Raw genomic sequence first — 26,950 nt, forward strand, 5'->3', positions numbered from 1 at the left:
AAAGGGCGCCTCACTCAAAGTGCAACCTTTACTTCAGCTTGTAATGTACCTGAGCCTGGAGTTTATGGCCAAGTCATGCCCCCGCTGGCATGCAGTCCCACTGCTGAGGGTATGCGTTCCCCGGAGTATTCTACGGAAGAGTACTTTCGGACCGATTCGTTTGTGGAATGTTGGCTTCAATTTCAGGCAAAATTTTGAGGTCACAGTGTACCCAACAAGACAACCATTTGGGGACTAGCAAACCTGTCCGGCCAGAGCAGAGCAACGTTCATCCTTTCTTTGGGGACAAGATCATCTCGAAGGATCTGTGACCACTGAAATCGGTGGCCCTCACACCAGCAGACTTGGGGCCACATGAAGAGTAAAATGTTCTCCAATGAACCCTGCAGAACTGAAGAACATCAGACGTGGACTTGCTGCAATCAATGTGGACACGTTGTAGAGCACTGGGTTCAGAAGTGCTTGGAGATCGGTGGCGGCCACTTCTGTGACGACAGACAGACGTCCGTATTGACACTTGTGAGGCATCATTATCCCGAACACACTAATGGTGAAATGACTGGGTTGTGCTTTGAGTGAAACACCCTATTCTGCATTTCCCTAAATTGGCATTGTCTGGTCATGCTATACATGAATGGGCCGTATACACCAAGGCAATCTTCCATAGCAGCCCTCTGCTCTGGCTCACCATGGGACCCCTTCTATGATGTTGGTCAACCCTACTAGGACATACAGACAAGGTTTAGGACAAGCACCCAGTCTATATCTAGAAGAACAGAACAGATATAGTAATTGTTAACATGACTGATGCTTCTTGATGACCCAGTTTACTGCATTGTAGTATATCGTAGTTGGGTTATTTGTCAAGTTAGCGTTTGCTAGGTCTGTATATCAATTCACAAACACGACACAGAATAACCCAGCAGCGTCATTTAAATGGTTTTATTGGTTTTCCAGTGCAAATTGCAGATGGCATTGAGGCATCTGACATGAAAACCTCAAGCTCAGTACCTGACAGGATGGCCAAGGAACGCGGTTTAGGAAAAGGCTTAAATATAACAAACACGCCATCGGCCGTCCCCTAAAAACACAGCAATTACAGAGACTAAAGTGACCTTATAGGGCACATACATTTACATAGGCAGGTAACATGGATTCAAAGTGCACCGAGAGCATGGAGGCCGGCAGGCGGCAACTGGTACTGCAGCCCCGAGGAGGCTCAGCACATGGGGAAGACTTAGCAAGACTGGCATCACAAATATAACCCCCGCCGGCACACGATGCGCCTAATATATGAAAAGGCGCCTGTCTCCTCATATACCAGGCCCATCACAGGCTGCCCCTGGGTCTAGACGGGAATCTACGCCAGCAACTAGCAGACTTCTGGCAACATGAACCACAATTCTGATGTGGATTATTCATATACGGGCCGGTTCCGTCTCCTACAAGCCGCGTCTTTTTATGGGAAGAAAGACACGTCGGCAGGTGTACATTGCAAAAAGTAGCTACATTTTTTAGTACGTTAGGCCGACTTTACACGGACGTATTTGCGCTCGCACTATGCAGAGAATAAAACCCACTGATTTCAATCGGTTCGCTTACATTTCTGTATTTTGCACGCATTTGGTTGCAGAAAAAAAAAAAAATAGAACATTTTCTACTTTTCTGCATATCTGCGCACCAAAGGTCCCGATCGAAGTCAATGGGGGTGCGCAAATGTGCTCGCAATATACAAAGAGATGCATAAACCCCTGTGTAATCGGGCTGAACACATCTGGAACTAATGATCCATTTCCATCGGTGCGTTTGTTTGCCGCGTGCAGATGAATACGCTTTGCGGGGTCAAAACGTACAGTAAAATATGCCGTACGGACGTAAAAAAGCCTCGTTCAGTGTGTAAATACATTGTATATACCCCTGTGTGAAGCCGGCCTTAACCTTGCACAAAAATGTGCAATTTTTTTTTCCAAACTTGCCTTGACTTGATAAATCTCCCCCAGGCTTTGCGATGGTAGAAACAGCAACTTGTGCAGGAATACGATCCCGACATAACCGTTTTACTGAAGGTTTGTGTTCCCCTTGAAATAACAATTCTGGAGCAGATCTCTGCCTTGTGCCGGCCCTCTGTTATTCCTCCTGGAAACATAGGACTAAACTGACCAGCATAAAGTGTGCCCCTTCAGAGTCTAAAAGGGCGAGTACTGGTTGCAGAGCGCGTACAGACGAGCCCCACGGACAAAGGAAATGGTAGCACCAAATTGTCAATTCAGTGGTACATTTCCAGGAGGAATAACGGAGGGATAGCACAAGGCTGAGCTTTAAGAAAAGCTGCCCCAAAAATGTTACTTCATGGAAAATGCAAAACATTGTCAGGAGAACGAACAACAGCTCCTTAATCCAGCTTTAAGAAGATTGATAGAGAATTCTCAACCAAAGAGAAGACGTTCTTCTGAATCGGTCATGAAGCCAGCAGACGGCTCGGACGGCTCCCCCAGAGGGAACCAAAAGTATAACACTTATAAAAAACAATAACTACATCAAAAAACACTTGTCATTGCATAGAAACAGTACCAACTATAGTCATTCCCTTAATACTACGACTGCCTCAGAGGACGACGTGACCCGGCATGGTCTTCGGTCCAGCAGGGACTAACCTGAGTCACATGCCACTGCATCATCTGCACCCTCCCTCATACATCCTCATGTTACTACTTTGTCTGACAGTCTTAAAAGGGGTTTTCCCATTACTTAAGATTGCTCTACAGCCACTCTGTCCTTCCTGGTTGCCGCTGATCAGGACATATGACCTGCTGCAGCCAATCACAGGCTATAGCAGGGTCACTGCTGTGACCAATGATTGGCTGTTGCAGTCACATGTCCTGATCAGCGGCAACCAGGAAGTTCAGAGCGGCTGTGGAGCAATCTTAAGTAATGGAAAAACCCTTCTAAGGTCTTTTTACACTGATCGATCATCGGGCTGAATGTTCCTCCAATAGCTTGTTCGCCCGACCATTGGGTTGTGTAAAAGGGACCTAAAATCAGGCAATCAACAACAAGCCCTTGTTCATCAGCCGATTGCCCAGTTCCAGCAAGCATACAAATGTACATTTCTTCATGTGAACAGGGAGATGTACCGCCGACTTACGGGGAAGATCACTCCTGCTGTCCCCATAAGGCCTTGGTAAAAGAGAATGAAAATGTCCAGTTATCAGGAAGTTCTTAGAGCTGAGAATGAGAAACAACTCGAATGAAAGATTCTTCAGCTCGGCTTTAGGGCTTAAACAAAGGAGCGCATATGCGAATACGCACACGAACAAGTCAATTTTTTAACTGTTTACATTTTGCGCTATTGTGGTCCTGCCCTATCTGTTCTCACATCTAGAAAAACTATGTGCAAGAAAGATAGGGCAAGTAACATCGTGCGAGAATCCCGCTAGTCAAAATAAAACCATTGAAATCAATGGTTTCGTCACGTTTTGCAGCCGTGACTTTCACGGTCGCAGAACCTGACAGTCTCGTTCGTCTGTTTAAGACTTTAAAGGGTACCAGTCAGGAACTCCATGCTGAGGTCAGCGTAGACTAGTGACAGGCATGCGTATACCAGTGGTCTGTCACTTATGGGCCACAACGTAGTAGCTGTGCAGCACTTACCTAGAGAAGCCGCTGCGTCCGTCGAGAGACGAGTCCCAAGTAGTCATGAGATGCCATGTGTCCTAGACGCCTGCCGTGGTCTACACCTTTCTAGCCATTTGACTGATGGGAAGGTTGAGCGGCGCCTCAGATTCATCTCCTCCCAATGTAAGAGCCTCATAGGTATTACACCTAGCCCCATAAGTGGCAGACCGCTGGAAAGAGTGTTCCCTTTAAGGAGGATTGCCCTTTTCTATCCACTTGTCAAATATTTAGCAATTTCTTAATTATATCCGCTTTTACGAAAACAGGGCAAAACCAATGTGGTAAACACTTAAGATCTCAAAGCAGTTTTGTCTGACTTCTTAAAGTAGATGTCTCCTTAATAGGAGAGCTGCCAACTGGCTCCCAGGACTAAAACAAGGCAAACGCTGCCACTCAGATAACTGGCTACCCCCCTAACGGCTCTCTAATTTAGCACAAGTGACTTCTAATTGCAGACATATTAATTGTCACCCAGATTTCTCAGAAACAGATGTAATCGAGAAACTGTACTAACAAACTGCCTAAAAGGAGACAATTTAATTACTGGTGATTGTCCTTATTTATGGGAAATATCCTCTTCTTCAGTCCTATTTATCAGCAGGCTGTAGGGCTCAGTGGTGCAACAGTGCCAGCTAGTGGCAAAGACTGTAAGTGCAGGTGGACTCAGGCTAGTGGAGGATCTATCATGTATGCATGTACATATAGGAATCTACAATATAAGAATCTAAAGACATCACATGTAAGGGAAAAAGCAGGCTAAGAAGCTATCTTCTTAATTACAACCCCCCTTATGCACACTATACCCATCAATACTGGCTAAGAATCCCATAGGGTTCCTTCTCATCTAAGGAAACTAATTTCCTTTAATGTGAGACCAGCCATGTGTAATATCCACTTGCAGCTGATGACAGCTTTCCCTTCTGCATTGGATAAGAAGGCAATAAGTGTCCCCTGTTCTGCTGCACATAGTGAGGTACCATGAGAAGTGCAGAAGATGCATCCAGGCTCCAGCATGAGTTCTGTCCTGAGTCACACTAAGTTTTTATTGCGTTTGGGTATAATCCTGCGATATGTCCGCCGCTCGGAGATGTTCCGTTTGACCTTCACTGCCATGGGGGAGCTGTCAGGGTTCAGCGAGGGGCTGGAGTAGGACCTTTTCAGGCCAGAGCTCTCCTGTCCTCCATCGGGTTCTGTAAGGCGAGACTCTAGGGCTTGGAGGTCTTCACAGGCGTTCTCCATCCGTAAGGCTAAAAGTTTCACATAAGTTTCGTACCTTAATTTCTAATGGGGAAAAACAACATAGTGAAAAATCCAGAAGTGGAAATCCTGATAAATCATATATAATGGAGAAATCACAATATAATAGGCAAAACTGAAATAATTTATCACTATGCCGACTTATCACAGATTGAAATCCCAGGCCTCCTGTGCCCTTATGACAACACTTCCTGACCCTGTGCACTGGCAGCCCAGGGGTTCACCGTCTTCATAGGACTATTGTGTACATCCTAAATGACTCTAAACAAGTTGTGCAGGACTATTACTATGGATGACCTATCCTCAGGACATGTTATCAATACTTGATTGGTGGGGGTCTGCCACTCAGGATCTCCGCTGACCACCTAGGCCTCTGTTAGTGCAGTCCGTGCTGCAAGCAGCTAGCACATCCAACATGCTGAACGTGATCCTCACAGCGCGCCGTCAGACATGTGCAGCACAGAGTTCTTTTTTTCAAATCTTCTGCTTTCCCGCAGCATCTGCGGCACTTCTGCAGTGTCAGTTGCGGACGGGCCGCGGATTGGATGACTTCCATTGACTTCAATGGAAGCCATCCCTGCAGGATCCGCAGAAAAATTTGTTTTCTGGACCAAAAGGTCTGCAAAGCAAATCCACATGCTTAAATTGATTTGCAGACGCCCATGCATCCCTATGGGCGGCTTGACTTGTTGATCTCCCGTGTGGGTTTCGCAAATCAAAGCCGCCCGTGGACATGAGGCCTTAGATCTAGTTGGGAACCTGATATCTGAAGGTAAAATGTGCCATCAAAAGTGAAGAATGTACAAAAAAAAATCCAAAGTTGTTAAAGTGTAATTTTGTAACTCTGTTGAGTAATTGCTGTATTTTCTTAAATGAACGGCTGCTGCGACTAACGCCTTAGAATACATGTATATAGAGAAATCACGTCACATGTGAGCCATGAGGAACGTTCATTCCCGGGTTAAGGCCCATTTAGACACAACGATTATCGCTCAAAAGCAGTTTTCATTAAGCCGTCGCTAATCGTTCTCTTTTGGCATGCTGAAAGACAGCGATGAGCCTTATCAGGGATTCACAGCGGCACGGCTGATACTATGGTTTCAGTTGTATCCCGCTCCCTGATGACAGGCTGGGTATGAAGAACAGAGTGGTCCAGCTCTGTTCTTCATACCCCCACGGAGCGCCGGGCGCTCCGTACAGAAAACGGCTGTATGCAGAAGGCAAGTGGGGACACCCCCCCCTTGTCTTCTGCATCCTCCACTCCGAGCGCCCAGCTGTATAACAGCCGGTCACTGGAGTTGAGGAATATCTGTATGCAGAAGATAAGTGGGGACACCCCGCTTGTCTTTTGCATCCTCCGCTCGAAGCGCAAGGTGATTGCTCAACATTTGAGCAATCATCTTGCACTGTAAATGACACAATGATTATCGCTCAAAAGTCGCTCGAAAGACATCTTTTGAGCAATAATCGTTGTGCCTAAATGGGCCTTTAGACCCTCTATCGCCTTGAGAAGTTCCTTACTATCTTTTATGTATCCTGGCATTCTGGATACCAGGGGCTGCAGGAACCACGTCCCCAACTTTTCTAACAAGGAATTCCTCCCCTGATATAATTGGTCTAAACGATGGCGGAAAACCATTTTGCGTTTTAAGACATGCAGAGAACAAAGGGACCGTGGGATGTTAAACTAGTAGATAATTATACAATAAATCATAAATTATACCATTTACCATTACTGGGAGACGGTGAGCTGATGTCTTTTTCCATATGTATAATTGTGCATTTGGGACAGCATGTTCGAGCTGACAGACTCCCTTTAACAGTGTCAGTGGAATAACATATATGTCACATATTTAAACCATGTTAATGGGTATATATATATATATATATATATATATATATATATATATATATATATATATATATATATATATATATATATATATATATATATATATATATATATATATATATATATGTAGAAGTTCTTCTTTAAAGCAGTTTTCTAATTGGGGACAACTCTTTTCAAAATGTGCCCCGCCCCCCAGACGATCAGCTGATCATCTCGGGTCCTGCTCTGGGCTTCCCCGGCATACAGGTGAAGCAACGGCCAGCCAGGTGTGTATTTTGGTGGTCTTTCTGATGAATGATCATTTATGTAATACAAGGGCATTTCAGTTCCACTCTTACGAGGTGGCTCATAGATGACCCCCTATGGTATGTACAGGGTTTGTCTTCCTGACTGAACACCTTCAATAGCAGATGTCACAATATCTTCCAATTTGTGGAAAGCTTGCATGTAGAGAGATATCTATAAAAATGCAACCACACCTCAAAACGCAAGTAGTCTCCTCGCTGGTGATAGTCTTCCCATTCTCGTGTCCTGCTCTTAGAGTCTGGAAGATTTCGCTGATGTTCTGTCAGGTCATCCGTAAACCTGTCCATCAATGATTCATGGGACTGAAGTTGCTCCTCCTGTGGAGGTCGTGTAACATTTTATTACTATATCGTAACATATTGTATCTCACAAATATATCTCTACTCTGTAACGTAAAAGAATAGAACAACCTGGTGCACACTGGGTCATGTATACCGTCCGGCATCACATCACCGCCGCTGCTAGTCTATCAGCATTTGTTGTGGTTGCCGTGTATATAGTCACTAACCTATACGTGAATGTGATAGGGTACAATATACGTTCTGGTCTCTTAGGGTTCTGCATTAGTACCTACCAGGTCCAGTTTGCATGAAGTTGAGGGCAGAATGGGTCTGTAAAATCTCCTTTGAGAGCCCACAGCAGCTGGAAATGGCGGTGATGAAAACATGGCTGACACCACGTTAATACGAGTGATCCAAGAGTTCATCTCTTCTGGGGTCCTAATGAGAGCAAAACATTAAAATCGCATTATGACTGAAGACAAATAAGAATGCTCCTTCATGCATTTCTTGGCTACACATTTGTGATCGTGAGCCCATTAGCTTTTCCTTGTGATTTGATTTAAAGGAAAACTCTACTTTTGTACAACCTAGTTACTACATTCCTCCTTCCAGATCTACGTAACATGCTGAATATCCCAATTAGTACTTTGAGCTGTTTTTTAATTCTTGGATGTTGTATTCTTCATGTAGAGGATAGATGTGTAATTCTTCAGAGTTTAGACTCTGTCCACATTGCAACTGAGCTTTCCATCAGAAACATCAAAAGTTGTCATCCGTGGGGTCATCGATCACTACAACAAAGAGGCCAGAGCACTCTAATTACTATGCCCCTTATTTGTCGGTCTTAACATCTTTACAAAGAAGTAAATGAGAGACAAAGGTGCAGAGCCCCAGCACCTCTAGTATAGTGATCAGCTTCTGCCGTGTCTCTGTGGACATTATTAGAAGTTATACAGGCGCTTTAAAAGAGGCATTAACTTTTCAGAGAACTTATGCTCTGCGTGTGCCTCATCAATCTGTTAACCCTTTCCAATCCACTGTCTTCACCCTGAAAAGATTATGATTTAAGGCTGTACACCTCCGATGTTGGAAGACATCTGTCGTGGTTCTCTTACTGTATATTGCCAGCCTCTCTGCTGTCAGAGCCTATCCAACGTGTCACCTCATGCAGTACTGGCTTTAGCCAGCAGATAGCGCCGTTGTATAATGGCAGAAAAAGAGTAAGCCCTCTAGGAAAACCAGGATACAAATTGGATTGGAAAGGGTTAATATTTTATTAAAACAGATTTTCATTTTACGACTGTAAATCAAGTTTGAAGTGGCTGCCACTAGAGATTTCCCTTCTAGCCCCTTTGCTATCCACTGCCTGTTGCTAAGTATTGAGCTTCTGTAGTTACTGGCACACTAGGACGTGGGGAAGTGGTAATCTTCACAGGCTGCTTCCCTGATAAGCTGATAGATCTGCATAGTAGGTCTACAATCTCCATAATCTCTGCCTCTCCTGCTAATACAGTGTGTGTTTTTGTACATTATATCGGGTTTAGTAACCATTTGGCCTGAAAGCCTCTGAATACCTGAATTGTACTGGGACATCAGAGGGGAGGGCATTCCAACACTGCCTCCCTTCTGACTGGAGCAGAGACAGAACAATGCAGTATGGGAAGTGAGGTAAAGGAAGTACAGGGCAGTGAACTAATGGCAGAAGGCTAGGCTAGCGACATGTCCCCTTCCTGAAAGTGAAACAGCATAGCAACAGAAAAATGAGGAAGACCACCTGAAAATCAGAACATAAAACCATGAAATAGTGCAAACAGCAGCAAATGAGAGGGTAAGCATAGCCCGGTGTATTTTAGAAAACTTGTTGAAAATTCAGGTACACATTAAGCTTTTTAAGTCACATGAGTGCAGATAAACCAAATGCAGAATCCTAGAAGGAAAGAACATTTTTAAATTTACTTTGGGCGTAAATAGAGAAAAAAAAGCATCATGTCAGCCAAAATCAGTGCAAAAGATTTAGGAATTGCTCAGCTTCTTATGTGCTACAGCGCACACTCACCTATAAAGGTAGCGAGGCTCATCTGCTATCTAGCTAGAACTGTACAAGACTTACTGACTACCGAACTCATGAGAATAAATACATATTGACAAGAGTGCAGAAATACAGGCAGCTCCTGCTGCTGTTCTCTGGTACCAGGACAGGGAAACGAGCACTGAACATACAGGAGTGCCGCCAAGGTGTAATAGCAAAGACTTCTTATGGTTCTCAAGAAGATGCATCCTTGTACCCTGTGGCATTTCTGTGATTATATACCATTATATGTATTGGGTAGACATTACTCACTGAGTCTGGAAGAGAAAAACTCGCCAGTCAGCGGTCTGCAGACGGAAGACATGCGGTCTCTTGGTGTACTCGTTAGCTCTCTCAGCTAGAGAATGGTGAACACTGATCACCTCTTCAGGGAAAGGGAACTCCGTCTTGTACTCGTCCTACTCAAAAGATGAAGAACAACTCAATGTAACGAGAGACAATCCATTCTTACAATATGCAAACTTTTAATTTTTTTTAACCCTAAAGTTCCTAAATGACGATTGCTAGACAGCATAGGATAAACTTATGTAACCACAGAATCAGATTTCCAGTTGGTGACCTCTAGTACTTATATGGAGGCATGTACCACCATATGCCCTGACCAACAGACTACAGACAGCAGCTAGTGATTGGTAACGGGGTGACACATCCTGGACAGGGGGCGTGCTTGGATTGTTTAAACTTGGCGTTCATTCAGCACCCACCTCATGGCTGCTATCATTTTCGCATAGTGTGAATGAAAGCACTTAATCTGAACTGACGTGCATTTAAATGATAGAAGCTTGGATGCATAGAGATAAAAGCTTTCTTCTGTTTATTCAGTACGTGCCCATAGTAACAAGAAAAACACAACCGTCCTGAGGACGCGTTTCAACCTTCTCAGGTCTTGATCACCTGAGAAGGTTGAAACGCGTCCTCAGGACGGTTGTATTTTTCTTGTTACTTTGGGCACATACTGAATAAACAGAAGAAAGCTTTTATCTCTATGCATCCAAGCTTCTATCATTTAAATGCACATGTGTCAAGAAACTGCCTAGGATCGAGCGGTATGGATGAGAGACTGCTTTCTTCATGCTGAAAAGAGGACACAGCAAGAAATAGAAGACGGGAGCTGACATAACCTGCTACATAGGTGAGATCATTACCTTTACTTGAATATTTAATCTGAACTTAGAATTAGCAAGACAAACCCTTAGGCCAGGCTTAGACGGCCGTAAGCGTAAAATGCTGCAGGACTCCCGCAGTGTTTTACAGCTGTGGAGCCGACCGTGACTCCCATGACTATGTACTCGCACGCTGTCATGTGCAGTACACCTGCGGGTATACGCGATGATGCATATACAAGCTGCCTATATGCAATGCAATTGCATATGGGCAAGTGCATATACGCGACAATAGAGAACAATGGGCTCTATCTCGCGTATCTATGTGGTAAAATAGAACATGCTGCGTTTTTTTGTGCTCCTGTATTATGTTAATGTGAGCAGATCTGCGTAAAGCAATGTAATGGATTCCCTGCGTATCACACGCGCGTACAGAGATGGAAACATGTAGGGTTATGAAACAAGTTATCAGTGGCGGCTATTAAGAGTTTAGATTGATCACATGAAAAGTCACTGATCTCATGAATGTGTATGGACAATAAAAGGGTCCAAACAGTCGTTTGAAAACTTAGTGTTCCTCTAAGAATTGGAGCTATTTTTGCAGACAACTTCTGCTCATCTACTCGCTTGTGTTAGTCTTATCATTTCTGTAATATACCTGCATTAAAAATGTTGTTGCTTTACCACTGTAAATCACATTTGAAGTGGCTGCCACTAGGGGGTCTCCCTTCCAGCTTCTCTGTAATCCACTCTCTGTTGTTAGGTACATAGCTGCCTTACTAACAAGGACACAAGGATGTTTCTATAGCAACAGGATGAGGGGCTATCGTCACAGGCAGCTCTCTGACATTTACAGGCTGCAGGCTGACAGATCTGCAGACACTGCGATAATGATCTCCACAATCTCTCCCTTTCTGCTGTTACAGAGTGTGGGTGTGTGTCAGTGCACACATTATAGCAGGTATTCTAACTATTTGGACAGAATGTCTCCGATTGTCTTAATCATACAGTGAGGGTGATCAATGAGTGGAACAGATTACCACGGGAGGTGGTGAGTTCTCCTTTAATGGAAGTGTTTAAACAAAGGCTGGACAAATATCTATCTGGGATGATTTAGTAAATCCTGCATTGAGCAGGGGGGTTAGCCCCGATGACCCTGGAGGTCCCTTCCAACTTTACCATTCTATACTGGGAAAGCAGAGGAACGGACATTCAGATACTGCCTCTCTGCTGATTGGGCTACTGCAGCACTTGAAGTCAGGGCAAGGAAGTACAGGACAGTGAACTACTGGCAGAATGTTAGGCACACTCCACACCTAGCAAACAGCAGAAAAATGGGGAAGACCATCTGAAAAATCAGAACTTACAGACATGAAACGTTGCAAACAGCAACAAATGAGCGAGTAAGGAGAACCTGGTGTATTTTTAAAAACTTGTTAAAATCTCAGGTATGCTTTAATATGAGTTATTATAGATTTGCTTTCTATATTCCATTAAGACTATGGGACGGGATATTATTCCAAAGAGGAGTGAAGCAGAGGTAGCTTAGGCTAACAAGAAGCCCATTATCCTACATACATGAATGGCTTATCATACTAAATATATGAACTGGAGTTAAGTTTCACAAATCCCATTTAATAGGGGTTATCAGTTTACAAAATAAAAATTGGGGAACAGAGAGAAATTGTTTAAAATAAACCACACTGTACTTGCTCGTTTAATCCTGTGTTCTTGCAGCCTCACCTACCTGCTGCTCTCATCAGTCTGCTTACTAGACTGTAGCGACGATGTCACGTCAACAACTCATGAGCACTGCAGCCAATCGCTGGCCTCACCTGTCTGTTACTGTACACCACTGAGGCCAGCGATTGACTGCAGCAGTCATGTATTGTTGACATGACGTCACCTCTGCTGCCTATTAAACAGGGACCGATGGGGAGTGAAGACGCTGAATCATGAGCGATTTATCAGCTGAATACTGCATCTTTTATCATTTTATGTACTACTGTTTCTCCCTCTGATATTTTTTTATGGACAATCCCTTTAATGAGTTTCTCTAGGTTTCATCACTGAGATCTTAGAGCTATGTGCAATTATGCAACCATTTTTTTTATTCCTCCAGGGCATCTAAAACAAAATTGCAGCAAATAGTCTTGATAAAAAAACATCCTACTATTTGTGTATACAATAAGCAGATGTATATGCACCGAGCGGTTGTGCCGGGACTTGGTGAAATGTAAAGGCCCATTTACACGGGCCGATGATCGCCAAAACATCGCTCAAACAACAGTTTGATTTGACAGCTTTGAGCGATCATTTTGCATAAATTATTAGCTAGCTACTTAGTAGCAATTAAGTGTGCAAATGAAGCCTTCTCTGAATACAGTTAATAGCTCGAGGGCTCTTATCTGCGCTCAGATCCTTTGTTCTCCGCGGGGAAACAATGCTATCAGCACTCCCCCTGGAGAACTGCTGATAAGACTGAAGGGCGATTTTAGGTTAGACTGAATTTAACGATCAGCTAGCTGTGCCCGAAAAGCGCATGATGGCCGCGCGTTTAGACACGCCTATGATCACTAAAACGATCGCCGATTAGCGTTTTTTTAGCGATCATCGGCTGGTGTAAATGGGTCTTTACTCTCAATCTGCCCCCTGCTTTTCTGCTAACTTACTGATAGCATAGCCTGTAGACCCATGTTAGTTACTGTTAGGGGTCCTCGCACATGGACTGCCACCGATGAAAGGGAGTTTGTTTTGTTTTATAACTAGAAGTAAACTTTAACTTAGAAGACATCACATAAAACCTGTGTAGACTGCAGTTCTCAATACACCAAATAGAGGGCGTCTTTAATTTTTTGGTAGAGGTCATACCTTTAACAGGAAGAGCAGCATCCCCTTCAGTACTGCATGAAAGGATTTCCAGCTTCTTTTACCCCACGGAGCTATGAAAATACAAGAAAGTACAGAATAATGCTGCAAATAACTGCAATAATCACATGTGTACAACACAACTATCACCGCCTCCTCAGAGCCTCTCTATATGAGTCACCATCTATTCACCACATCCCTAACAATATGTATGGTCTTCACAATCCATATTCTAAGCAAACAATACAACTAAGACTTGCATTAATAGGTTCAGTGGGGATTTTCCGGGATTTTTGACAGTCTGAAGCACTATTCTTGCTGTTCAAAGCACCGGAAACTCAACAGACCTCATTAACAGCAATGGGCTCCATCAGGATCTGGTAGTATCCATTTAAGAACAGACCTGGCAAAGCTGCCATAACTCTGTTATAAAAGGAAGCCATGTCACTATTGTAAACCGTTTTACATTGGAGAAATGTCATATACCGCGCTTACCCGTGTGTAGCTAGCATTCAAGGATTTTCTGGGACTAAATTATTGATGACCTGTCCTCAAGATCTGCTAATTAATTATTGATGACCTAGGTCCAGCGCTCGGAATACCCGCTGCTCATCTGACTGAAGAGGTCGTGGCCTCTTCTCAGGCCTGTGACATTACATCCATCGGCCACATGGCCTGAGAGAAATTTAGTCCCATTCAAGTGAATGGAACTGAGCTGCAATACCAGGCACAGCCGCTATACAATGTACAGTGTTGCGCCTGGTATGGATTAAAGTGACAGCGGCATTCATATGAGCACCATTGTCACTTTAATTAGCTGATTTGGGAAGGGGGGGGGGGGTACAGGCAGCAGACCCCCCCCAACGAACAACTACTGATGACCTAGTCCTAGAAAACCCCTTTAAAAAAGAAAAAAAATGCATGATCTATGAAGGGGTTAAGTTCCTGTAGTACAGAACCTGATAATATCCAATGCACTCCAGAACAACCAAATTCACTAGGATGGTTGTATATTTTCACGCTAACATAGATAAGCGCCAAAAGTTTCAGGATGTTATTGGGAGTAGCTTTATCCTGTCAGGAGCATTTTTTGTACTCAAGGATGCCCCCTGCTGAGTTATCTAAATATTTCAGGCCCATTCAGCTAATGGTCATTTTTTCGATAAATACCGCCCCCTTTAGACACTAATATAAAACGCAAAGGTCAGTGACATTTAAAGTGTAGGTTGATCTAAGGGACAGAAGGGCACTGCGCTCAGAAGACATCACAGTTACGTCATTCTAGGCCCCCACCACCACCAATGCTTGAAGACATATGAGTAGATGAACGGACACTTTAAGCTGTAGTGGATTACCTGACGTAGGACAGCAGCTGACCTTCTTACATATAATCTGATAGTCTAGTATCTTACTATGTCTAATAATGTAAATAGACATATAAACATGTGAACGGGCGCAGACTAACTTTTCTTTCCATCAATATCAGCGTGTACTTTACGGCAGAGAATCCCTTGTTTGTACACCGGAGCGTCGGGGTCGGGAGCGGGGATGTCCACGAAAGGATTGCTTTTTTTCCGAACAGACATAAGATTGTCGGGTCTTGTAAGGAGGGGGCTCGCCAGCTTTTCTTCACTCCTGAAATAAAAACAAAAAAGGAGTTAGGTATTCTAGATAATAACAGACATAATATTACTATTGAGGTGTAATGGATTCCATTAATAATATAGATTTAATCCTGGGACATTCATGGCTTAATGTTTGATATCTCATGAACATATCATCCCTGGGTGGTGGACCAATGGAATCTCACAGAGAGGTGGCTCTGCACATACTCATTCTCCATTGTAATCTATGGGATTACAGACAGAGCTGACAACTACACAAAGCCACTTCACTGACACGAGCAAAGACTACTACTACTAATTTCACATGCGAACACCCCCATTAAAAGGTGTCTGCCCTTCGGGTCTCTCCTGTTCATGTGAGTACTCTAACTAAAGCCTATTGTCTATAGCCCTAGTGGATCTACATATTAGGAAGCAGAGCCTGTTGTGTGTCTTTCAGTGTAAAGGCCCATTTAGTCGGGACAAGTGTCGGGCAAACGATGCCCCACACTCGTCCCCGCACATACTCACTCTTGTGCTGCTGCAGGGGAGCTAGTATCGCTGGCTCACAGCGAGGTGGCTGGAGATTTCTCTCCTTGCACTCTCCCGCCCCTCTTCCATGACATAAACATAGTATCCGTTCAACGGCTGCTATTTACATTTAGCAATAAGCGATCAGCTGATCGTCAATCGTTTATGCAGCATAAACGATGGACGATGAGCTGATCGTTCAGTGTCACTAGCAGACGTTCAGTACTGAATGGCCGCTATGTTATATCAATGGAGAGGGGCTGGGGAGCACAAGGAGAAAAAATCTCCCACAGGCTCCCCGCTGTAAACCAGCGATACTAGATCTCGTGCAAGAGCACAGGAGCTAGTATGTGCGGGGACGAGCGTCAAGCATTGTTTGCCAGACACTCGTCCTGTCTAAATGGGCCTTTACGCATGAGACAACTGGTTTAGAAATACATTGGCGGGAGGCTGCCATGGTTGGTATATTTTTTAAGTCTACTCACTTTGCCCATTCCAACTTCTCCGTACGGATTGAATTGTACAAACCCTGCAAAATGCAGAATGGAATAATAGAATACATAAATGCTAAAACACAATAATGCTGTACGATACAAGTATATACAACAACATTAAGGCTAAGGTATAAATACAAGCCCGAACAATGTAGAACAACAGAAGTGAATGCATGTATTGTATGTAGAAAAGGCCCTGACTAATTAAAACCGCAGGTAAGGTTTGCGGTGACGCAATTGATATGACATACAGAAATTCTACTTCACTTTAATCGAAAATATATATGGAAAGTAGTATAAAGCAGGTTTACTTACAGTGATGTGTATTCGTATAAAGCAGAGGTGCACAACCTGCTGCCTGGGGCCACATGTGGAGTAGAAATGTTTGTATATGGCTGCCCAAAAGCTAGGGTCCATGTGAGAGAGAAGAGGAGAACTGGCACACAGCTCAGGGACCAGCATGTACTAATAGTGCACTGTGTAGCCATCTCCTCCATATATCAGGAAGTCCATTAGGTCCTCTGACCCTTGTTTGCCACTCCAGAAAGGAGTATAAGAGTTAGAAGTGACTGTCTATTCAGGCGTCTCTCTATTGTAGCTTATGGAAGTTGTGAAATACTGGCTGGTCACCACAACCATAATCTACAACAGAGAACGTTACATTCATAGTCTCCTCTCTAAACCGCCAATAGGTGGCAGTCCTGGAAATGTAACTTGTATCAGACATATATGTCAGCTGGGAATATCTCTAAGCTTTATTGCAGCCCTTGGAAGTTGTTGAATATGACAATGCAGCCTTCGGACGAGAAATTGGTGAATAGTCACTCGGGTGACAGTTTTTCATGTGTGGGGACCTTTAGCTCAAGAAAGGGGAGGTTAAATAATTACTTCCGGTAAAATGATTAAGTTTTTTTTTTTGCTCTTAAATATAAAGGGATTATCGCGCAGTAGGAAACAGCTGACCTCTCCTCAGGATACATAATCAATACCCAATGGGTGCGAGTCCACCGTTTGAGACCCCTGACAATCAGCTGTTTGTAAAGGCTGCGGCGCCTAGGTGCATACTGGGCGCAGCGCCATACATTTTGTAGCATCAGTGCCGGATACAGCAGCTCAGTCCTATTTGCTTGAATGGTAACTGACCTGCTGAAAGGCCACAAAACGAACGAAAGTGACACCACTGGCTTGAGAAGAGGCTGCTGCGCTCACCCGAGCACCGCAGCCTTTTCAAACAATTGATCGTGGCCGTCTCAAGCTGTGAACCCCTACCGATTGGATATTGATGACCTATCCTAAGGATAGATAATCAATACCTTAGTCCCAGGAAACTCCATTAAAAGACAAGACTACGTAAAGCGAGAACAGTCCTTTACCTTCAGTAGCTCCCGAGGAAAACTGGTCCCATCGTTCATACCATCCAGATTATTAATAAATTCTTGTAAGGTCATGCTCTTACCAATATTCTACAGAAAAAAAAGTTCAAAAACATAGTTGTCATAAAGAAGAACATTGTAGATGGTTTATAGTCACACCGTCCAACTACCTAGTGGTACAAGATGTGGTGAGGATCATTATGGAAACCGAACTGTATGCTCCTCATATGGCACATAGTTATATGTTCACTGTAACCAGATTAAACTGTAAAAGGTTTCAGATAAAGGTAAATGTAAAAATAAATGTAAGTTATACTGTACTTACTCATGGCCAGGGCTGAGATAAAAATTAATCAGAGATTAAAGTTTTCACTAGTGGAAGGGGCACAGTGCAGATGCCAAGATGTAAGCACTACTGCCCATTTCAATATGAAACAGTTCTAAGTCTATTTTTCTACTACTTCTTAATGGGGTTGTCACAAAAACACAAGTTGGATATGGGATCATTTGCTGATCAGTGGGGGTCCGACCTCCTGGACCCACTAATCCCCAGAAAGGGTGTCCATTGCATCCAGGAAAGAGCAGAGTAGTAGTTTCACATGAGCGCTGCCGCTCCATTCATTTCAATGGGAATCCCAAAGATAGCAGAATTCAATGGAATGGTCTCAGTGAAATGAATGGAGCCACAGTGATATGTGCGACCCTTGCTCCATACATTCCTGGACAAAACTGGACCACTGTTCTGATCCCATTGTTTCTTATAGGGGTAGTTGTGCCTACAGACCTCCCCGTGAGACAAGGATCCGCCCTCAGGAGAGCATGAAGCATGAATTTGGTTTTGTATAATCATTTCATTTGAATTCATTGTACCGATTTAATATGTAGGGATTATACTTGGTATTACAACTATGCAGATCTAATCACCGACTCACAGAGGCCGGTCACATGCTAAATATTACCTGTCCATGTAGATCTGAATTGAGCAGCATCAGGGCACAGGTCATAGTATGAACAGCGTCTGTAATAAGAGTGAAAACTGGTGAGCTGAAGTCCGGTATGACATGAATAGAATAGACAGGATCAATAACGGACTGAGCGAGTATATCGGGATCGCTCTTACCTGCGGATTGGAAATCTATAGGATTGCAGTTGTGGAAGCGTTTGGAGAAATGGAAGAGGACCCGCTCTCGTTCCTGAGTTTCCCCAGTCAGTACCAGTTCTTGCAGCAGAGACCTGAAAACATAAAAGACAATTGATGGGACCCGGATCCTTATATGAATGGGAAAGCAGGCGGGGATATTTAGAAAAATGCAGCCTACAAATGTACTCAGAGCCATATACAAAGTGGTGCAGCCAACAGCAATATGTCCACTTTGTAGATATCTGCAGCCCAGTTTATACATGACGCCCAGTGTAATGCGTTTGTAAGAATAGATAATTAGTAGAGATGAGCGAGCGTACTCGGTAAAGCACTACTCGCTCGAGTAATTTGCTTTATCCGAGTATCGCTGTGCTCGGGTCTGAAGATTCGGGTGCCGCTGCGGCTGACAGGTGAGTCGCAGCGGGGAGCAGGGGAGAGCGGGCGGGAGAGAAGGAGAGAAAGATCTTACCTCCGTTCCTCCCCGCTCTCCCCTGCAGCTCCCCGCTCCGTGCCGGCACCCGAATCTTCAGGGACGAGCACAGCGATACTCGGATAAAGCAAATTACTCGAGCGAGTAGTGCTTTTCCGAGTACGCTCGCTCATCTCTAATAATTAGCCTTAATACTGAGAATAAAGCAGCTAACTATTAAACATTTCGACTGCAAAATAAATACCCAAAGTGTCTGATATCTCACCTGAGCGCCACATCCAGGCTTTTCCCTGTGAAGTCGAAAAGTGCAAGGTATTCCTCGGCCACCAAGGCACTGAAGTCATTACTAGACAGAAAAGGACAATTGACTACTACACATTTTACTCATTGCTTTCCTTCTACATTGCACAGAGGCTTTGAAGTAACATTTAAGCTGCAATGAAGGGATCATTTATCATTGCATCACACCCTAAAGCTACTTAAAGCATACCCATGATTATCCTGCTGCACAAATCAATATATATGAAAACACGAATTATTAATTATATACTTTATATGGGGAAAGTGGCATCTTCTTCACCTTCCAGCAGCCTGGATCTTCTTTTTCCTTGTCTGTAGACGCTCTGCTTCTGCTCACAACCCGCCTCTATCCCAGGCCGGATTCACACAGGAGAGCGCAATATTGGGCCAAGAAACTGGGCCCAGTATGACACTTGCCAACGTATTTTTCACGCGGATGCAGGGCGTTTTTTATTAAAAATGCCTTGCATTACTTCTATGAAATTGCGATCCTCAGATGTGCGTTTCCCCTGCGTTAGCGGATTGCAAGTCTTCCCTAATAATTTCAATGGGAAATATCATATCGCACGGCATGTGATGTTTTTAAAGGTCCCAGTAAAAACAATAGGCGAGGCGTTCCAAGGGAAAGCCCAAAGATAATACATACTGCAATTTTCATCCTCGCCAGCATTGCCGCAAGGGAAGAAAATCGGTCATGTGACTAAGTCCATTCAAAAGAATGGAGCTCTTATTATGTGTCTTGCAAGGCACCAAACTCACGCGAGATTCTTGCTTGTGTGAATGTAGCCTAAAAGACAGAAGTGTGGAGACACCTGATGGGACCCCAGCATCCCTCCAGGAAGAGATTGCCCACAAAGTAGATCTAGAGAAAAAAACTGAACTGGTATCGGAGGGATAGAAAAAGACCCAGAAAAATGGGTTTGGCCGGCTCACACAAACGGGTTGGATTCTGCGTCCAGATTTCTGCAGCAGAAGACCTGCGATACATCGTGTAAAGTAACTGCGAATGGTCGTGGAATATCGCGGATGTATGGCAAAGATCGGAGATAGGGAAACACCAGAAAGTACTAGTCTCTCTCTCCTCCTCAAGCAGTAATTCAGTTTTTTCTTACTCCTCTTTTATACAGTTTGGAGCGATTCCGCCGCCCGTATGCAGTGTGCATTGCATATGGACCGCAATTCCTTCGCACCCATAGACCTCAATGGAACCCGACCGTGGGAAATCTGTGCTAAAATACAGCATGCTGCGATTGTTATTCCGCTTGCAGAACCCGCAATTCCTGCCTGCACATTTGAGCGAACCGGCAAAGGTCTAAGCTTTTAATCCCCATGTTTTACCGCGCGGACGCTGGAATCCGCAATTCAAATCCACCCGTGTAAGTTTGGCAATCAAGGCATCCATTCAGGCGAAGATAATCATCATGATAAATCTGAGCACAATGGATAGCCAATTTCTTTACTGAACTGACTGGTCCTGACAACGGAAAGGTGTTCCTTTTCAAACAATCCAACACCTAATCAGTTCAACGGAGGCCGTACAAGGCTTACTGTATCGTTAAAAAGGTTTCATTCTTCATTTGTAATGTAGTGGTGTAACACTATTGTTCATTGATGTTTGGGACAACACTTACTTTTTCTGAAGGTAGGGAGCAACCTGAGATCTTTCAAAACCATCCAGCTGGAACAATTTCAAAGCCAGACACCGGGCGGCCTCCACATCCTGAGTCCTGGCTATGGCTTCCACGTACGTCACTTCCTCAGAGCTGCAAAGCATAAAGGGGTTAACATTGAGGTAGGTAGAGATTTCCTAATGTTTGACCCTGCAACACTGATTCAGCATGGGTCAATTGACATCAAAGGACACATGGCAGAAGGTCCTCTGGAGTGACCAGTCCCGAATCCTGCCGAACCTTATGGATGGTCGGGTCCGCTTCTGGCATAAACAGCATGAAGCCGTATTCCATGTGTGTACCTTTGGGGTTCAATGAGCTGGTGGAGGCGGTGTTATGGTCTTGGGAAGTGGCATGGCTTAGGGCCATTAGTCATTATACCACAATTCTTGAATGGTGACTACATGCTTCTGTTTGCTGACCCGCACCCATATCTTCAGGAAGTCTTCCCTGACCACAGTGCCATCTTTCAACAAGACAATGCTCTGTGCCATAGAGCTTAGATCCCAAGGCAATTGAAGGAACAATATAATGAATTCTCCACCCTGTCTTGGCCCCCAAACTCATCAAACTGTAACCCCATAGTTTGGGATATGCTGGAAAGGCCTATGAGATCTGTTCCAACGTTTCTGCAAAATGCCCCAACTGGTAGAGCAACTGCAGCGGGCATGGGTTAAGTTGAGTATAGAGTATGTTAACCACCTTGTGGAATCTGTTCCCCGACGTCTGAAAGCCGTGATCGCCCAAAAAAGGTGGAGCAACCCGTTATTGAGTAGGTGATCCTAATGCAATGATCGTTCAGTGTATACTATGGTTGTATCACTTCAGGCTGCACATCAGCATGTAAGAAAAAGTAAGTCACACAGTTGAGCAGACATGAGTTGTAGGAAGTCATCTCATGGGTGTTTTCAGATATGTCTCATCAGAACCATCAATTTGGATTTTTAGGTAACTTCCTGAATATATTTCTATAATACAGCAGTCATTAGTAGGTCAACTATTAAGGTGCCCAAACACAAAGAGCAATGTCAGCTAAATCCATCAGGACCGGATGGCTATCATACGTGTAAAGGGATGTACCGACTGCCCAGATGGCAGATATCGAGGGAAAGTAGGGTCAGGCATGCTGCATGCAACATGACACCCGCTCTGCCGAACTGAAGGTGCGTGCGCATGGAGGAGTCGGGAGTAATAGCTGCCAGCTCATTAGTAAAGGTGTATGCGCACCTAGTGGGGTCTGCAATGCTGCTTTACTTTTTTTCTTTTCAAATCTGTTTTTATTGATTTTTTACAACATTTTTTGTCCAATTTTGTAAATAATAGATATATTGTGGACACCAAATATACAGATTTGAAGAAGATCAACTCCTGTCTGCCAGGGATAATTTCTTCAATTGCTTATGAAGATGTAGTGGATTTTGGTGCAGATCTGTGGCAGATTTCATTTGTCCAATTTGAATTCAGTTGAAAGGGTGAAATCTTCTGCAGATCCGCAGCAAGCGAGCGACGTGTAAACGCAATCTTAAGGTTTACAAATAACGTTATCTTTTCTGACACCACACTGCTACTCACCCAGAAGTCTCCAGGTCTGTGGACACAACATCTGACTGATCTATTACGATCTCTGGAGAACCTGGCTGAGGTGTACAATCCACTTCCTCTGATGGCAATCTACTGCCCGCGTGTTCCTTGCCCTGACAGCCCTGGCACAACAGCTGTACGTCTTCGTCCTCCTGGTTCTCTGTAAGAGAGTCTCCTTCATCGCACTGCAGAAGTACAATGTCTTCACTGGTCTTTTGTGGAGTGAATGGATTCTCCAGAACCGACTGAGGAGGCGAATTCTTCTGCTCCAATTTCTCGTCTTCTATTAACAATTTGGTCCAGAAAACAGAATTGGAAAACAGTAAACCCTCTTCTTCCACCGCCGTCTTCGGGCTGGGAGCTATGATAAAAGAAGGGGAGGTTATCTAGTTCTATGGGGGGTTGTCAGGGTCAGCAGTATTTACTTTATTTAGAGTGGAACTCAACAAACAGTGAAGAGAAGCCGCAAATGTTATATAGCAACAAACCAAATCAGTACTCACTTCTTCAATCCTTCGCCAACTCAAAGTAGATGCTCCGGTGGTCCTCCTCTGGCGATGACATGCCATATCGGCACATGACCATTATAGACCCTCACTAGTTTTCCAGCATCACCAAGGAGATGTGATATCAGCAAGCACTACATATGACTGAGCGATCCAGTGATTGACTGTAGCCATCATGTGTCGTAATGGCACATCATCGATGGTAGCCTTAAAAGAAAGGCCCACAGGGACTTCCGCAACATTTGGTTTGGATCAGTGGGCGATTGAAGAGCTGAGAACTGATTGTTTTGTTATTTTAGAACATTTGCTACTTCTTTTTTTTACTCAAAGGCATCCCTTTAATTACAACAAACCAAAATGTGCTTTTGAATTGCGTTTCTGGAATGCTGCTCCACACATCCAATAGAAAGCACTGCCTGTATAATAACAGAGTACTTCACTTGCATCCAAGGCACTTTAAGGGGTATTCCCAGAATCCACATGCTTGAATGCAGCCATGGCCGAGCATGCACGCTGCTGCTCCTTTCAGATCTAAGGACTTGCAGAAGAGAAGTCGATTACAATGCTTAGCTATCTGCAGCTGTCCCATTGGGTTGGATGGTGTGTTAGTGTGCATGCTCGGGTTGCCATACCATTCAAGCTCCACCTCACTGCATGGGGTTCAATGAGGAGATAGATAGAACATATGGCCCCGTTCTCATGATTAGTGGTGAGACCCCCAGCAATCAGACATGTATCACCTGTCCTGTGAATACGGATTGGTGATAAATGTGGATTCTGGGAATACCGCTATAAGTAGGTAACGAGCCGTGAATGTGCTCACAAGGTCCCTTCTTGGCCAATTATGCAGGCCTCACTTTCTGCCATAAGAGGATTAGCAGTTTAGAGGGACACTTGCATAGTCCAAGAGAGCCCACATTTTTCTTAGGGTATTAGCATTGGTAAATTTAACATACTGAAAATACATGCGACTGCAAAGCAATAATTAAGGAACGTTGCTTTTCCCGATCTTCAATGGGTTATCCAAGTGTGAAATTTTTTTTTAATGGCTGCAAATGCATTAAAACAATCAATTGCACCTCTAGCCTGTTCTTTCCCCTGAAGATCCAGAGCTGCAGCTCCCCTGGGCCTCTTGGGTCTTTGTTTATAAACGACTACCACCTGACTGCTGCAGCCAATCAGAAGCTATAATGGTCATGTGCTGTTCTCCTGGCCATCACCTGAGAGACCCATGACCGCTGTGGCCTCTGATTGCTTACGAGCACCTGACTGGAAGGACCGCAGGAGCTGCCGAGCCGGACTGCCACTGAGCGAATAGGTGAGTAATGCTTCTTTTATTGTTATAACACATTTGCAGCCATTTGGACATCCCCTTTAAAATGCCTCTGAAAAATAAAATTGTGTAGGCATCAATCTGAAGCTAAAGAGAAAAATTCTAAAAAAAAAATTCATAAAGTTTCAACTACTCTTTCCACAAAAATAAGCCCTACCCTGAAAATAAGCCCTAGCTGTATTACATTACAAAAAAACCCCAAAACTGAATACATTACATAAAGGCACAGTCCACATCCCTCCCGCTGCTCCCTGGAGCTCCAGCAGGCTTCCTGCAGTCCTCAGCCGCCCACAGAAGATCGCTTCCTAGTTATGAGATTCATAAATCCCGCTTCCAGGAAGTGATGGCTCTGATTGGCTAAGCAGCACTCAAGAACCAATCAATGCAGCACTCAATGAACTAATGCAAAGGCTATGATTGGTTCATCCAGCGCTGAATTGATTGGTTCTCAAGCGCTACTCCAAGCCAATCAAAGCCATCGCATTGTAGAGGCGGGATTTACGAATTGGCAAATCAATGCCGTGGCTCAGAGACGTGGACTGAGCCTGCTAGGTAAGTATAAATCATCCCCCAAAAATAAGACTTACTGCCTCTTTTTGGGCAACAATTAATATAAGACAGGGTCTTATTTTCAGGGAAGCACTGTACTAACCTGAGCACATGTGAATACACATCCAGTGTACATGAGTCACACACATTATAAATAGATATATTTATATTCTAGGCTTTAATGAGCCTCAGTACATTACCATACACATTCTTATGATGGAAGTGCAGATACTTACTGCAGTACTCACACAGCAGATCATAAGATATGAACTTACAGACTGTGAACACACCCTACACCACAATGTATGAGCAAGACACATCTGTGTAACCACCATGGCATTTATTCGAATGTTTGGGGAAGTGTACATGACAGTCTGACAAGTTCTCACATCACTTATGGCAGAAAGTGATCACCATATCTATACGAAGCATCAAAACTAGTGATGGAAAGTACCTACTTAAAGGGAGACTCCACTGTGAGCAACCATTCACAACATACCCCATTTCACATCTATACAAAATTTTGAAGCTTCCTTCAATGGCCCTATGGGATTCCATAGATTTTTAGGAAACTGTTTCCTATGTACTGTGCATTTTTGTTGCATGCTTTTGTATCCCGTTACCAAAGAGAAGTGCATTGTGGGAAAGTAAATGACTGTAACAATGTACGAGCTAACTCTGTACAGACATCTTCAATTTCTGCCCTGTCTGTTGCAGATATAGTGATGTGGTAGCCAAATCATGCTTACTGTTTCTACAAGCCTGCTATCTCACGTTGGTACTTCTTCTCCCTTAACTGCTAGTACATTTCTATACTCTGCTTGAATCCGTGCTGAGGCTGCTGTGATCACAGTACTTGACTAACTAGCAAATTCTGTCTACAAAACACACAGACAGCATGCTGTTATTTTAGCTATAACCCTCCATCAGCAGGGAGGAAGTAAAGGGCTGCAGTTATTTAAGTCTCCTTGTACTCAGCTCTATACTGCAAGTAGACAGACTGCAGAGCCTAAAAATGAATGAAGCTAAAACAACATCACAGAGAGGTCATTTTATATTTTACATTACTAGAATTCACAGACTGACATACGTATCCTATGAGGTTTTTAACTGGACCATGGGAAGTACACTTCAAAGATGCAGAAGTGTTCTTGCTTCCCTCATTGAATATTACGCATGATAATTGTTTTGTATCACATTCGCTTTCCTTTATCCTCCACGTGAAAAAAAAATTACACATTTATTATCTGCAAATTTAATTTTACAACAAATTGAGTTTGACCCAATGCAAAACGGCATGAATACTGCTCCCTAGAATGTGGATTGAAGATCTATCCCAGGAGGTCCCCATGTATTGTAGCTACAGAAAGAGAACTACTAAAGGTCCCTGTACACAGGGCAATGATCACCCAAATAATCGCTGGAACAACAAATTCAGGTGATAGTTGGCCAACATATAATTGGCTGTTGACCGTAATTATCTAATAACGACCGTCTGATAGTTGTTGTGTCGGCTGTCGGTGTGACCCGACAGTCGACCCGTATAGCGGTACCTTAACTGATTGATCACGTTAAAATACCACCATGGGGCTATAGGTGACCATGCGCAGTTGATGAAAATGGACAATTTTAACCAAAACGATTGTGCACGGTTACAGTTCACCCGACGAATAATCAGGTTAGCCGACTAACGACATCGTCTGGAAAGAAGCAGTCAAGATCTTACATTTTCATCCTGTAGTTGGACATAAGAGCTTTCATGCATGAACAGGCTATCTTCGAAAGAGCGTTCCCACAAAGATCGGTCATCCTTCATCAGGCTTAATTGAACACGTATGACCAGTTTTAACAACTGTAACAGCCAATATGGACTAAAGCGTGTACGGCTCCATTGGCAAAACGATCATTTACCAGATGATCGCTTGATCAACGGTTGTTCAACAGTGAACCTATTTCTACCTAATGTGTATGACCGCCTTTAGATCGCTTAGGTTGGCCTCTCACAAA

At 43.8% G+C, this 26,950-nt stretch overlaps 1 protein-coding gene across 2 annotated transcripts in view; it reads right to left on the minus strand.

Moving 5' to 3' along the window:
• Window positions 1-927: 927 nt before the first annotated feature.
• Window positions 928-26,950, minus strand: part of LOC136612645 (PH and SEC7 domain-containing protein 1-like) — a 57,203-nt gene continuing 31,180 nt past the window's right edge. For both annotated transcript variants that reach the window (XM_066593128.1, XM_066593129.1), the window contains exons 4-16: window positions 22,547-22,916; window positions 20,936-21,067; window positions 19,270-19,350; window positions 18,554-18,666; window positions 18,393-18,451; window positions 17,434-17,523; window positions 16,052-16,095; window positions 14,897-15,066; window positions 13,435-13,505; window positions 9,713-9,858; window positions 7,665-7,809; window positions 7,264-7,407; window positions 928-4,956 (exon numbers count right to left, since the gene is read on the minus strand). In XM_066593128.1, the coding sequence (XP_066449225.1) occupies window positions 4,705-4,956; window positions 7,264-7,407; window positions 7,665-7,809; window positions 9,713-9,858; window positions 13,435-13,505; window positions 14,897-15,066; window positions 16,052-16,095; window positions 17,434-17,523; window positions 18,393-18,451; window positions 18,554-18,666; window positions 19,270-19,350; window positions 20,936-21,067; window positions 22,547-22,916 (1,817 nt within the window). In that variant the 3' untranslated portion in view covers window positions 928-4,704. The remainder of the gene's footprint in view (window positions 4,957-7,263; window positions 7,408-7,664; window positions 7,810-9,712; window positions 9,859-13,434; window positions 13,506-14,896; window positions 15,067-16,051; window positions 16,096-17,433; window positions 17,524-18,392; window positions 18,452-18,553; window positions 18,667-19,269; window positions 19,351-20,935; window positions 21,068-22,546; window positions 22,917-26,950) is intronic.

This window comes from Eleutherodactylus coqui, chromosome 2 (assembly GCF_035609145.1).
Source record: "Eleutherodactylus coqui strain aEleCoq1 chromosome 2, aEleCoq1.hap1, whole genome shotgun sequence".
In the NCBI taxonomy this organism is placed as follows: Eukaryota; Metazoa; Chordata; class Amphibia; order Anura; family Eleutherodactylidae; genus Eleutherodactylus; species Eleutherodactylus coqui.